Raw genomic sequence first — 15668 nt, 5'->3', positions numbered from 1 at the left:
TGAGTTTAGTGTGAGGAGATAACTGGCAGAGCATCACTGATCAAGCAGGTATTATCTACATCTCTTGGGAAATGGGCAAAAGGAATCAGTCTCTTGATTAATTGCTTTTGTTGTATTGAATTGTTCTTGTTGGCTAGTCTTACTTTCAAGATAAATTTGATGTAATTAAAAGTAATTTGATATTGTATATAATAATTAAAACTTAAATGATATTGTATAATATAATTTAAACTAATTATTTTATATTGTACATTTTTTATTTGAATTTTTATATCTTTACAACAAATTGCAGACTGCCTTGTCTCGCAAAGATGTCATTCAAACAATTGAATCTAAACTGTTTCTGATAATTTAACAATATTTGATGGGCGTATCATGCTGTGGTGGGGCACTTTATTAAATGAATGAAACTAAGGTGCAGCCTAATAAAACATCAACACTAATAATTACAGTGTTTTTTATTACATTGAAAAAATAGTTTGCAACTATCTGCCATCTTTGTGAGACATGACACACTGCAAATTGATTGTTGAAAAAAAAATATCATAATTAATTATAGAAAATCAAATTGATTTTAATACCTTTATATCAAACTCATTTTAAAAATAAAAGGCTGGTTTTAGTAACTATGTATTTTGACAGACATAAATTACAATTAAGAGACTTAGACAACAGAGATCTTTATTTCTTTCTGCCCAATTCCCCTGAGATATAGATAAGACCTGCTTGATCAGAGATGCCCTAACAGCTTCCCACACTGAACTCATTAATTAATCTTTAACTGGATGCATGTCCACTCATTACTCCCAAGGGACAAATGGATTTACACTATCTGCTGTGTAATGTAAAAACTGTTTTTAATACTTTGTGTTTTTTTTTTTAGTTCTAATGAGTAGTTTTAAGCTGTATTTCACATTTTTGTACAGATGTTCTAGATTCTATGTCTCAAACCTTAGACATGAACCCGAAATGACTAAGTCAATAAAAATAAAATAATAAAAAAAAACACCTGTAAAATGCAGAAAAATTATCAAATAATGTTGAAAATACCAGGTGCACATCTTCATATGGTAAATAATAATTGTACAAATTTTCATACAAATCTATGCAATAGTCTCTGGGAACAGATCCAGACAAAACCACATAATAAAAATGAAAAAAAAAACACCTGTAAAATGCAAAATAATTATCCAATCATAATGAAAATACCAGGTGCACACCTTCATATGGTGAATAATAAGTGTACAAATTTTCAGACAAATCCTTCCAACAGTTTCCAAGAAATGGTCCGGACAAAATCTCGTCTACAGACAGACGGACAGACAGACAGACGGACATGCTGATTCCAATATATCCCCCCTAAACTTCGTTTGCGGGGGGTATAATAAGTTGTGAAGCGTTTTCTTTATACTTTGCAAATTAACCAATTAATTATATCAACACTCGGACGACTCTCAGGTGTAGTATCATCTATGTAAACACCCAATTAACACGTCCATCCCAGCCCAAAGCGTTCACTGTTGTCCAGGTAAGCCAAAGCTGCATTAATTTTACGCTTGATTGACGTCTTTACATGCGTAATCAAAACTTCGAGAGATAGAGAGTAAAAAACAATGAAATGTGTGTAACGGGACCCAGGTCTTGGTTCGAGAGATAGAGATTTTCGGGAGATCGAGAGATCAGGGGTAAATTTGCTTAGTTATATAGAGGAAAAAAACGGGACCCGAGGTTCACTTCGAGAGATCTAGAACTTCGAGAGATCGGATGTCGAGCCATCGAGAGTCACCTGTAACTATGGGTGTAAAATTTCGTTGCTTTTTATTAGTTAAAATTTGCCGCTCAATAATACAACCGTAGTAACGGAAGTGATGGGAAGCGAGGGGAGGTTAAAACCGATACATAGGCCTAGCAGCCTTGTTGTTTGTTTACATGTGGTAAGATCGAATGTTTGAAGTCAAAGTTACATTTATTAAATCTGGAATTTTCCATGAATCCCGAGGACTGGAAATGAGAGGATTGTATGGATACAGATGATTCAGCTGGTTGTCAGGGGTGTGTGTCCCCTTACCAAACCAGGTTATACAGAAATAATTTGTGTTCCTTTTTGGATACTAACCAATCAGAGGCTAGAATACAAAAAAATTAAATTATAAAGTTATACTATAAATAAGTTATTTATTTGTATCAAAATACATCTATATGAATATGATAAATAAATATGAATTTGTTTGATGGCTGCATTAAATTAATTATTATATAATATAAGGTATGAACATGATCATGATGGTGGTCATGACAAAAAGAGCACACAACGAGTATCCTCCATTCAAATGCATGGAGCGTCCCGTCAGATGAAAATGACTGAACCATTAGGACTTTCTGACATCTCATCCGCACAATCAGGAAAACATGCTGAGTTGTATGTTTTGATTTAATTATAAAAAAAAAAAAAAAATTAGATTTATAGACAGCATGATTGCTCAATAATAATAGTTTGTATTCTGAATCTCTTTGATTTTATTGGTAAATAGCTAATGTATTTGTAATCAGTAAGGAGCTTATATTGCTTATTATTGCAATCAATGATGTGTAAATTTTGTGATGAATTACATAATTATCAGAAGTAAGTAAATAACATGTACATGCATCTCTTTCAGTGCAATGTCAGGTGTGGAGGAATTGGATGCTGGGCCATCTAGCAGGTATTTACATGGTGTTAGCAATGTATTTCAACCAATGCTTTACTTTCATTATAAATGGTTGCTTTTTTATAAGTTTCATTATTCATTTCTTTCAGCGAAAAGGCTAAAGGAACAAACTACTCCACATCATTTCTGTATCCATTTGAGTTAGTATACAGTGTAGATAAATTTTAGAACTTTAATATTAATTAAGGAAATATTGTTCCCTTAAATAATGTTTTACAATTGTAATTCATAAGCAAGTACATCATATCAGTTTAAAGGTCTATTTTATTTTATCCTGGCAGACAATATATTAAGACCTTCCCTCCCCCTTAATAAACCACCACATGTACTGGGGGATAGGTATTAAATAGGTATTAAATATTGAAATTCAGTGCTCAGAAGGATACACGTTTCAGAAAAATCTTTCAGTTGTTCTTTATGTTTATTTTTGTGTTTTTCAGATTGAGTATTGACATATCCACAGAGGAATCAGGGGACTCTGAGGCCAGTGATGAAACATACTAACCGAGTTTCAACATATCCATAGGGTAAATTAAAAACTACTTATTGAGAATCTATATGGTAAATCCTGCACTCTCTCTGTTTCAAAATTCTATCACAAAATTCATTGTGTAACTATTTTCATTTTTTGGGGTACCAAGTGTTAGTATACACTTTATTTCATCACTACGAGGGGAACAGTCAAATTGTTGTCCCGAAGTAATGGGGAAGACCTAGGAAACTGTTGCCCGAGGCCGAAGTTTCCCAGGTCTTCCCCATTATCGAGGGACTGTTTCCCGAGTTGTCATGAAATCAGTGTTTTATCACCTAACCTACTACATAATTTCATAACATAATTAAACAGACATACATGTAATAATCAAAGGATTTTAAAATACATCAACAAAAGGGTGTTAAACAACAAACAAACAACCAAAAGTGTGTATTATTTCTTGAAACCAAATTAAACAATGTGTACATGTTTTATTTAGTAAACAAAATAATGATGACTTAAAGGTTTGAATATAACACACTGAGTCAGATGTTTAAGGCAAAGATCTATAGTGAGTGAAAGGGGCCTACATTTTCCCCAGATTACCCTCAGAAAAGGTGTTCTTGGCCTCTTCTTTAAAATGATACCGGTATTAAATTGAATATATATTTCTGTGAGTATCGGGACTACTTTTCAAATGATAATTTCAAATTGAATGCCATGAAAATGCTTCACTTTATACATAATCAATATTATAGCTGAGAGTAAGGGAAATTAATTATGACGTCATAATGGATTAGTTCAGCCATGCAACAGTTCATTCTGTGACCGGGTATATAGTTTTGACTGTTTCATGATTTGCAAAAACATTAAAATGAATCAGGAAACAGTTCAAAATGCCTAATTACAATTTATATAGTAGATTAGGTAATAAAATGTTCTGATTAAAAAATAGTGACATATTTAAGGTCTTCCGTTTCCAACGGAAGACCTTCTACTGATTGTGACGATTAAGATTATTCTTATTATTCTTTTTTTTTTCCTAGACGCCAACTTTGACGCTTCATATCTTCCTCATTTTTTAACAGATTTTGTTCAAATTTTCAGAGCTTTTAGACTTTACAAAACACTGTCAGAATACCGTAATACAATTCGGAAATTACCTTCTGTTCACGAGTTATTCCCCTTTGATTGAATTTTGCATGCCTCCGATTTCCAGACAAAGGCTCAGAAATGGTTATAATTGGAGCACAAAACCCTTTGAAATTGAAAAGAGGAAGCATTGAAGTTGTGCACATCGGTTTTTGTTTTTTGATTTTTGCATTAAAAATGGCGCTAGAGAGGGGTCAAAAGTTGGAACGCGGATAACAGCAAAAAATTTGACATATTTTCCTTTATATCTTGAAAACTAGAAATATTTTGTTAAGACATGTAGAACAAAAGTTGTGCATAATTGCAAGGGCTTTCATATTATAATATTTAAAAGGGGCTGGCCCCTATGATTAGGGATCTTGGGCCCTTAAAAGTTTTTGCTTTATAACTCAAAAACGGTAAATATTTCGATCTGGATCTTGGGAACAAAATTGTTCTTTTACACCTTTTTGGTCTAATGAAAATGTTGTTTTGTTCGAGTATACCATGGGTATTGCGTAATACGTATTAGAAAGCAGGCCAGGTAAACAGGTAACGTTTTTTCATTCGGCAAGGAAATCAGACCTCTTCATGTGTATAACTTAAACAGACTTGCTATCAATAATATACCCTGCGGTATTTAATGTTAATTTTCTTTTTAATAATGTTTAAAACGTGGTTTATGGTTCACTATTAAATTATTTATTACAACTAGTCTTTCTTTTCTTCTTTTTTAAATTAGATTAATAGTGTTCAAAAAGCGGAGAATATTAAATCTATCTTTCTACGTTTATTATTACAACAAACTTTGTAAGTGATTTTAAACTGTATGCATTGAATAATTCACGATCATTAGCTGTATGCATGTTACGGTCTCCATGTTCAGCTCGATGTTTAGTTATGTAACCCAACGCGCGAATCCCACGCCTTTGATCGAGGTCACCAGTGTACTAGCCACCTGTGGCCATAAACAAAGCTAGTATTTGTGATCGCGTATAATGTCAATTTTGTACAAAGAGCTATTAATTAATGGAAAGTTATGTTTTTGATTATATCGAATCAGTAAGATTACTTTACCGATCTTTTATAATCTTAATTCCAAACACTGGTGCATAAAAATCATTTTGAATTTTAATCGCTGTTTTTGTCTGTTCACGCAACAATACATTTAAAAAAAGTATTGCTCTATCCCGTGTTGTTGTATTTTAATTGAATGGGGGCTTCGGTAAATAATTGTAATTACTACGCATGCTACGCACATATTATTTTTACCATCACTCTTGTGAATGTCCATTTATTATTTATAGAATTAAATAAACATTAACATAAATAAAAATTCCTTCAAATATACATGTAGTATAATTCAAGTATTTGTAATATAGCAAACAGTTTCATCCATCTCTGCCGCTTTGTGTCTTAAGTGTTGTAGTTCAGTCCTCGTTTACATACACGTGGCCACAGAGAGCCGCGGGCACCTCGATGTTGAACAAATTATTTTTTCTACTTAACTTGTTACTGTATGCGAACAAAATGATAAACGTGTAATTATTTATAGGTTCCCATTATTTTTTCTGAAAATCAGAACACATTTATCAGCTCTCTTAAGGTTTTACGGACACATACAATGTACACGCATGCAAGCACAGAACATGCACGTTTTATAAGTGCATATGCAAGAGCGCCCCAAATATATGCATATCGAGAGTTTGAAATACAGAAAAATCCTAAATCCCGTATTTTTTTTCATTATTTTTGCAATAAAATATCGACTACACTGATTTACAGCATATATTAAAGTGAATTATAGGTCCGCTGAGTTGATCATGAGTTGTTTTTATAACGGGTAGTCCTCCTGGCCAGTCATCGTCACGGTTTGTAACATCGTAATTACACAGGTAAATGCTAAGATGTCAATCCATATATTTTCCATAAGAAATGAAATACCGGGAGATGTCTCGTTTTCTCTGATCATATATTAATTGACGGCGTTTATGAACAGCTGTTAAAACACAGGCCTTTGTAAACCGGTAAATCACAAAAAAGAAAAATCCGAGACATAAAAAACAGAAAATAAAAATGTCTCTGGAAATAACATTGCCTTTAGATAACTAAAATAAATTAATGTCCGCCGATTTTTTAATTAATCGGAACATTCATTGATGTGTACCGGTATAGTGTACCTGTACAGGCAGTGTGTATATTTTTATGAAGCCTTCGTCCAAACGAACAATATAATAAATCTTGAATGAATTAACTAACCCCTTCAGTACACACACATTCGCCTATACCTGAGATCTAATCAAAATCAGATCTTTTTTACGGCCCGGAATTCTGATAGTCGCTGTATTTCTAATCTGATTGACTATACACGTACCTTTAACAAATATTCTTTAATTTTCTTCGGGACCCCTGCATCACTAGTCAGGTGCTGTACCGACTGAGCTACCCAGGCCGATATCCACGACCCAAACCATTACAGTTTTATTAACTAATATCTTCATTTTTTTAAAAATAAATTTTTAACTTAATTATAAGAAATCAATGCACGTGCTCCACGTGTCAATTATTGTGATAGAGGTACTTACCACGTGACCTGATCATAATGCATTCACATTGGTCAACTCTGTGATGCATGGTGTGTATTTATCAAACCTTTCAAACTCTTTCCTCTTGACCACATCTTTAAGTGTATTAAAAAGTCAAGCGACTTCCTGTCAATTTTGAATATCGCCATCGCACGTGTATTTTGAACTTTGATTACCAATTTCATTATTTTCATCAATAATACATATCCTTTTAGCCTGTCATTTTCGGAATTTTAAAAACTAAACTTCACACAAAAAATCACGGACTTCTTGTTAAGTTATAATGCAAACAAACGACTGAAGCATCTTGAACACAAGAAGGGTTGGTGAGGTGCATAACAACATAAAAAGCAAAGGCGGATGCAGGGCCGTCGCGCCGGGCGCACGCCCCCCCCCCCTTCCGTTTGAATTTTTTGTATGTAGAACTTATATGTCCATTATCCTAAAATCAAGGAAAAAACATCTCTTATTTGTAAGAATTTGTCAACTTCTGGGGGCTTCGCCCCTGGATCCCCACCAGGGCTTTGTTATAGACCCGCTGGGGGCTTCATTGCAGCCCCCCCCAGATCCCTCCCCAGCCTTCTACTTTGCCCCCCCCCCCCCGTTATGAAATTCCTGGATCTGCCACTGCAAGGGGCGTAATAAACAAGAATAATATAACTTTGAAGGGATGTGATCTTCGGTATTGGTACTTTTACCTATGATATATACACAAAGACCTCTAGATTTACACGACAGAAATAAAGCTTGAGCGGCAGCTCTGCTTTAAAACATGTATCTACTTTTCGGTACAATCATAGAAAATTATAAGTATTTAGCAAATCCTTGCTACAAAGCACAAACACCATAATATTAAACTTGACATGTAACTAAAATTATTCCATCAATAATCCACGAACATACATTGAAAGGATTATAAATATCTGTAGAAATTAAAAAGCAATTTGGAATTAAAAAAAAAAAAAACTGTCGGCGAGTTTCTTATTGCTGCTATTGCGTTGAACATGCCATTTGATTGACAATCTCTCTATATATGTAATATAGAATTTTTTGTATAATTTTCATTTTTTATCTTAATAATTAAATATTACTGATTATTTCTATTTTTATCATTATTTTGTACTACACGTATGTGTTTGTGGTTTAAGTGCAAAGTTAGGCTGTACATTATAAAACTATAACATATGCCAGGACAGACATTTCTACATGTTACTTTTCAAGGACATAGCATCGTTTTTGAAAAAGGGGGGGGGGGTAGCCAGAGAAAAAATTAACTTACCTGAAAAGACTTCACAAGCAAAACCAAAATAGGAAAATAGCCCAGAATCCTATTTCCTGGCGGATGGGGACAACGGGACTATACTGCAACAAAAAGTGGGGGCCAACGGGACTTTCAATGAACATTACTAAAGTAAAAAGTTAGGTCTGAAAAAAGGGGGAGGCTGATGCTATGTGCCTGCTCTTATAGCTCATGCTTTATTTGATCTGCAATATCATAAGTTTACTTGATTGAGTATCTCGGAGTCTCTCTTATCCTTTGTACAGCCTTTTAGTTTGACCAACTATGCAAAATTTATCCTTTTGAGCAGTTGGCGTTAGGGCTTTCATACTCCACATCCGAAATTCTTTGTGACAAGACCTTTTCTTTGGAATTAATATTTTTGACCTTGTGACGTTCACCTTGGAGTTTGACCCACTTTTTTAAAAAAAAACCTTGGCAATACCTTTTGAACGGTTGGGACTAGTGTTTTCACATTCACAGGTGTATTCCTTGTGACAACGCCGTTCATTGGATATCAACAATTTTTACTATTTGACCTTGACCTTGGAGTTTGACGTACTTTAAAAAAATTAAAAGTTTTGACTTTTTACCTTTGACCTTAGAGTTTGACCTACCTTTGAAACATTTTAATCTCATTCATAACTTTTCAACGGTTGGTGTTAGGGTTTTCGTATTTTTACATGTGTGTTTCTTGTGACAAGACCCTCCCTTGAGTACCGACAGTTTTGACTTTTGTCCTTGACCTTGGGGTTTGACCTACTTTTGAAAAAAAAGTTGACCTTTGCCATAACTTTTGAATAATTAATGCTAGGGCTTTCATATTTCAATGTCTATTTCTTATGACAACGCATTCCTTTGGACACCGTTAATCTATCCTTGACCTTAACATTTGAATTGAGTATAAAAAAAAATTAACCTTTGCCATGCTTTTCAATAGTTAGTCTTAGCGGTTTCATATTTCACAGTTATATTCACTGAGACGAGATCTTTCTTTGGGTAACATAATTTCTTATCTCTTGACTTTGACCTTGGAGTTGGATACGGATTTGAGAAACTTAAACCTTTGCCATAAGCTGCAATACCGGGGCATCAGTGTTTCACAAACACGTCTTGTTCAATATCCAAACTGGACAAAAACATTCACAATGAATCCTTAAATCATTGTGTGGAACCTGGTAAATTATTTGACTCGATCTATGGTCTGAAAGAACATGGCTGACCTTATCCAGTCAATAACTCACAGATTGGGATTTTTCTTAACCAGTGTGTGTTATGGTCTTGATGAAAGGTCATTTGGATGAGTTTGGATGAGAAGCTTTAAATTCGTTACCGCCTTTTTCTAGTGAAACATTGTTGGTATCATGCAGAGTGTGACATGGCCTTAACTCAAGTTCAAGGTCACTAAGGATAAGATATTTTGACTGGATGTATGGACTGTATGAACATGTGTGAATTTGAGAAGTCAGTAATACACAGATGGGGTTTGCTCATAACCAGAGTGTGTCATGGCTTTCGCAAGGTCATTTGGACAAGTTCAAGGTCACATACATTCCTTTATAGTCTTTTTACTACAGAGTGAAACATTGTTAGTTGATACCTCTTACACGATTGCTTATAACCTTATGATATGGCATGACCTTGACTCAAGGTCACTTCTTCCTGCCTGCAGCTTCAACGGAAGACCTACTCGTTGCTTTGCAACGAGCTCGGCTCTAGTTGTACATTATTTTACTTGCAGCCTCAAAGATGTAGCAGGAATAGAAGACTGTTCAGGAATGAAAAATTGTGTTTCCCCAAGAAGAAGAAGAGGATATGGAGGAGGAAGAAAAAGAAGAAGAGGAAACAGGACCCTCAGTTGTGAAGATTACCTCTCCTGATGACATTCATCAAGTTCTTGAGAATGAGACTTATTTAGTGTATTTAGATCCGCTGTTGGGCTTAGCTAACAAAACTGTGCAGCCGACTTGCAAAGTGAAAGGATGTGGGAAGGCTGTTCAACGTATTTCCAGCAATGTTGGTTCTGCATTATACTTAAAATGGGTAATTTTTTTTAGGTTGTGAATGTCATGTGCTTGAACATTATGCTTATTTCCTCCATTTTGTCTTCAGGAATGTCCCAAATCACACAGTGCAGACGAATGGTGCCCACAGCCTGTCTTGAATCGGAGGATGCACGCTGGAGATCTAATGATAGCTTCAGCATTATTGTTCTCTGGAAACAACTTCAGCAAGATTGAGCTGTTTTCCAAGTTCTTAAGACTTGGGTTCAAAAGTGCATCTTCATACACAAAAGACAATACCTAGTTCCTTCCATCGATGATCTATGGTCAAAAAAGCTGAGAGATGATACAGGAGTTTAGGAACAAAGATCTAATTCTCCTTGGTAATTAATATATATACTATTATACATATGTATTAAACAAGTAATAGAATTAAAAAGTTTAATATCTAATATGTTTTGATCCTGTTATGTGAATATTGTAGGTGATGGACGAATGGATAGTCCAGGACACTGTGTACAATATTGCACATATACGTTCATGGAAAACACCACAAAAAAGATCTTGTGTGTGAAAGCACTTGAAAAGCGAGAGACATAGAAAAAAGCACTAATCTGGATGAAGGCAGGATTTGTTAGAGGCATGAAAGAAATAACGGACAGTGGCCTGAAGATTGCTGAGGTTGTCACTGATGCTCACCTCCAAATTGGTTCAATGATGAGTAAGTAATTATTTTGCATTTGTGAACTATTTTCAGTACAGTTGATAAAGAATGCATCACAATTATAATAATAGTCTTAATATACATGTACATAAATCTTTATCTTACAGAAAAGGATCAAGCACATATAACGCACAGTCATGATATTTGGCATGCTGCGAAAAATCTTGGCAAGAAATTGATATCAGTAAGCACATTTATGTTTATTAAACATTTCCTGTAACTTTTATTAAAATATATGGAGAAACAAAATATATCAAAGTCATTCATGTTTTTTTTTTCAAGGCTGGGCAAGAAAAAAGTTGCAAGGACCTACAAAAGTGGTCTAAAGATATAGTGAACCACTTTTGGTACATTTGCAAAACTGCCAACATCTTGGATGAATTCATGGTATGCAACATTAAACATACTACTGTACATTATTACATTAAAAGTTGTTATAAGACTATCCTAATAATAACTTTCTTATATAGGGAATGTGGGTTGGTGTGCTACACCATGTAGTAGGGGAGCATGAATGGCTCTTGCCCTACAGTGACAGTGGAGTTGCCGCATGTGCACATGATCCATTGACAGGGGAGCCTAGAGGAGACAAAGAGTACATGGTCAAGGGAAGTCCAGCTCATGAGGCACTAAGAAAAGTGATTTTGGATAAAAGATTTATGAACAACATTCACTACTTTTTGAATTTCAGGTAGGTCGCAACACACACCCATAAAAATTAAGATACATGTACATGTATGACATTCAATAGAAAAACCTGATATTTTCACAATTTTTTTTTTCATGCATACATACATGTATATCTGATTATGGCAAACTTATACAGTGCATGTTTTATTTTACAGAAGCACAGCAGAATTGGAAAGTTTCCACAACCACTTACTTATGTATTCCTCCAAAAGGTATGCATATACCTCACCTGTATATAGGGCAAGGAGTATCTTGGCTGCCTTGGACTATAATGTCAATATCAGTAGACCAGCAATTCAGAACAAGGATGGAACTTTGAGGTATTTTAGATAATTAATACTTCTTGATAATGTACATACAGAGCAAAGCATTAATTGGATTTTTTCACATTTAAGTCTGATAAACATCAAATGCTGATACTTCTGCATTCACTTTAAGAGCCAAGTGATTTATTAACAAAAAGCTCAATCACAACCAATAATTTTGAAGGTTGCAAAGGACTTGCAATAAGAAGTCAGGGAGATGGACTGTTTATCTTGTAAAGGAGAAGAAGCAGTATGACCACGTTACTGTTCTCCTGGACAAAGTTCTTCACAGACGGCTTGAAGATAGAGTAGGAGTCCATCAGCCCATGGAGTTAGAAGTAGGGGACTGAAGGAGGATCTCAAAGACAGTTGCTCCTTTATTGCCACCACCCTGAGCTCAATTACAAGAGGAGAAAAAGTCACGGTTTGACAAGTGAAAAATGACACAGTATCTACATGCATTAGTGTGGCATTTTTTTAACTGACCTAATGTACTTGAACATACCTTTTAGATAAAAGAGCTGTATACATTGTATACTTCTTAATTATTATGTACATTGCAAGTTAATTTGATGGAAATTGTGTACTTTTAAGGTTTATTTTGTAAATGGTCCAATCCTGTCATTCAAAGCCTTCCTTTTTAGCTCACCTGAGCTGAAAGCTCAAGTGAGCTTTTCTGATCACCCATTGTCCGTCGTCCGTCCGTCTGTCCATCCGTCCGTCTGTAAACTTTTCACATTTTCAACTTCTCAACAACAACTGGGCCAATTTTAACCAAACTTGGTACAAAGTATCCTTGGGGGAAGGGGAGTTTAAATTGTTCAAATAAAGGGCCAAGTCCCCTTACAAGGGGAGATAATCAAGAAAAGACAAAAATATGGTGGGGTCATAAAAAAAAAAAATCTTCTTCTCAAGAACCACTGGGCCAGAAAAGCTGAAACTTGTATGGAAGCATCCTGGGATAGTGTAGATTCTAAATTGTTAAAATCATGACCCCCGGGGGTAGGGCGGGGCCACAATAGGGAATCCAAGTTTTACATTGAAATATGTAGGAAAAATCTTGAAAAATCTTCTTCTCAAGAACCACTGAGCCAGAAAAGCTGAAACTTATGTGGAAGCATCCTGGGGTAGTGTAGATTCTAAATTGTTCAAATCATGACCCCCTGGGGTAGGGCGGGGCCAATATAGGGAATACAAGTTTTACATTGAAATATATAGGAAAAATCTTTAAAAATCTTCTGAAGAAGAACCAATGAGCCAGAAAAGCTGAAACTTATGTGGCAGCATCCTGGGGTAGTGTAGATTCTAAATTGTTCAAATCATGATCCCCGGGGGTAGGGCGGGGCCACAATAGGGAATACAAGTTTTACATTGAAATATATAGGAAAAATCTTTAGAAATCTTCTTTTCAAGAACCACTGAGCCAAAAAAGCTGAAACTTATGTGGAAGCATCCTGGGGTAGTGTAGATTCTAAATTATTCAAATCATGACCCCCGGGGGTAGGGCGAGGCCACAATAGGGAATACAAGTTTTACATTGAAATATATAGGAAAAATCTTTAGAAATCTTCTTTTCAAGAACCACTGAGCCAAAAAAGCTGAAACTTATGTGGAAGCATCCTTGGGTAGTATAGATTCTAAATTATTCAAATCATGCCCCCGGGGGTAGGGCGAGGCCACAATAGGGAATACAAGTTTTACATTGAAATATATAGGAAAATCTTTAAAAATCTTCTTTTCAAGAACCACTGAGCCAAAAAAGCTGAAACTTATGTGGAAGCATCCTGGGGTAGTGTAGATTCTAAATTATTCAAATCATGACCCCCGGGGGTAGGGCGAGGCCACAATAGGGAATCCAAGTTTTACATTGAAATATATAGGAGAAATCTTTAAAGATCTTCTCAAGAACCACTTAGCCAGAAAATCTGAAACTTATGTGGAAGCATCCTGGGGTAGTGTAGATTCTAAATTATTCAAATCATGACCCCCGGGAGTAGGGCGAGGCCACAATAGGGAATCCAAGTTTTACATTGAAATATATAGGAGAAATCTTGAAAAATCTTCTTCTCAAGAACCACTGAGCCAGAAAAGCTGAAACTTATGTGGAAGCATCCAGGGGTAGTGTAGATTCTAAATTGTTCAAATCATGACCCCCGGGGGTAGGGCGGGGCCACAATAGGGAATACAAGTTTTACATTGAAATATATAGGAAAAATATTTAGAAATCTTTTCAAGAACTACTGAGCCAGAAAAGCTGAAACTTATGTGGAAGCATCCTCAAGTAGTGTACATTCTAAATTATTCAAATCATGACCGCGGGGATGGGGGGGGGCATAATAGGGAATCCCAAGTTTTACATTGAAATATATAGGAAAAATCTTTAAAAATCTTCTCAAGAACCACTGGACCAGAAAAACTGAAACTTATGTGGAAGCATCCTGGGGTAGTGTAGATTCTAAATTGTTCAAATCATGGCCCCTGGGGGTCGGGCGGGGCCACAATAGGTATTACAAGGGGGGAAGTCTGGTAATGAACAGCATGGCCAAAGTTACTCAGGTGAGCGATGTGGCCCATGGGCCTCTTGTTTTAAAGATGTTAAACTGTAATTGCTTCAAACATATAAGCAGAATAATTCATTATTATGTAAGGAAGCTTGTCTACAGGGATTTTAAGAACAGCACCCAATACATATTTGGACACCATCTGAAAGGCTAAGACCATTTTCATTGTCTATCTTCATCTTATGAGCAAGTTTGTTTGGATTTTTCTGAAATATTTTCCCCCTTGATGCTTATACATTCTTTGGATTTTTTGTCAATGTAGAAGTGTGATCATCAAAATTGAACATCTTTGATGTGTTCCTTTTATGCCAGACTCAAAGTTGGTCCATTAAAAGAATTTACATGCAACTTCAGTTGTCATTTATGATGAAGATCTTTGTTTCCTATTGTTTACTGAGTAATTAAAGGCTTTTTTGTTTTTCTAATGTTTGATATACATTGAGATCATGAGTTCATGTTCAAAATTGTTTTTGTATACGTCTGATTGCATTATCTCAGTATTGGTGAAATATGTATGTGCAACAATTATCTCATTTGCACTTTTTGGCCAAAATTAAAATTCTGCCAAAATAATTCTTGTTTCTTTTTTATTAAATTATCAGATCTGAAAGCTAAAGTTAGCTTTTCTGATCACATTTTGTCTGCAGTCCGTCTGTCTGTCCGTTTTGCAGTAAACTTTTCACAATGTAGACTCATTCTCAATAACAACTGGGCTGATTTCAACCAAACTTGAATAATTCTTGTTTTCTTTTTATTAGGTTATCAGATTTGAAAGCTAAAGTTAGCTTTTCTGATCACTTTTTGTCTGCAGTCCGTCTGTCTGTCCGTTTTGCAGTAAACTTTTCACAATGTAGACTCATTCTCAATAACAACTGGGCTGATTTCAACCAAACTTGCCACAAAGCATCCTTGGGGGAAGGAAATTCTATTTAGTTCAAATAGTGCCACACCCTTCTTTACAGGGACATAATTAAGAATTAATGAAAATTTCATGGAACCTTTTAAAATCTTTCCAATACCCATTGGCCCAAAAATTAAAACATGTGAAACCTCCATCACATAGTGTAAATTCAAATATGTTCAAATCATGACCCAGGGGTTGGGTGGGCGACAACAGGGATAAAAGTTTTACATGGAATATATAGAAATATAGAAAAAGTTCTTCTCAAGAACAGCAATGTCATGATGATTATTCATATTGATATGGAAC

At 35.2% G+C, this 15668-nt stretch overlaps 1 protein-coding gene and 1 pseudogene across 1 annotated transcript; both read left to right on the top strand.

Moving 5' to 3' along the window:
- The first annotated feature begins 2357 nt into the window (after positions 1–2357).
- Positions 2358–10482, top strand: LOC133200022 (uncharacterized; annotated as a pseudogene).
- A 314-nt stretch (positions 10483–10796) lies between these two features.
- On the top strand, positions 10797–12350 carry LOC133200021 (uncharacterized). The gene is made up of 6 exons (XM_061335790.1): positions 10797–10899; positions 11010–11086; positions 11185–11289; positions 11373–11593; positions 11748–11912; positions 12082–12350. The coding sequence occupies exons 1-6, from the start codon at positions 10797–10799 to the stop codon at positions 12245–12247; spliced, it is 837 nt and encodes a 278-aa protein (XP_061191774.1). The 3' UTR covers positions 12248–12350.
- The last annotated feature ends 3318 nt before the right edge of the window (positions 12351–15668 follow it).

This window comes from Saccostrea echinata, unplaced genomic scaffold (assembly GCF_033153115.1).
Source record: "Saccostrea echinata isolate AGI-Se365-2 ecotype Australia unplaced genomic scaffold, CSIRO_AGI_Sech_v1 ptg000036l, whole genome shotgun sequence".
NCBI classification, from domain to species: Eukaryota; Metazoa; Mollusca; class Bivalvia; order Ostreida; family Ostreidae; genus Saccostrea; species Saccostrea echinata.
This window is presented reverse-complemented; position numbering and strand designations above follow the sequence as displayed.

Coding starts and splice junctions, on each gene's coding strand:
- LOC133200021 (XM_061335790.1), top strand. CDS start 10,797: ATGAAGGCAGGATTTGTTAGAGGCATGAAAGAAATAACGGACAGTGGC. Junction 11,087..11,184: donor TTGGCAAGAAATTGATATCA/GTAAGCACATTT, acceptor TTTTTTTTCAAG/GCTGGGCAAGAAAAAAGTTG. Junction 11,913..12,081: donor AACAAGGATGGAACTTTGAG/GTATTTTAGATA, acceptor ATAATTTTGAAG/GTTGCAAAGGACTTGCAATA.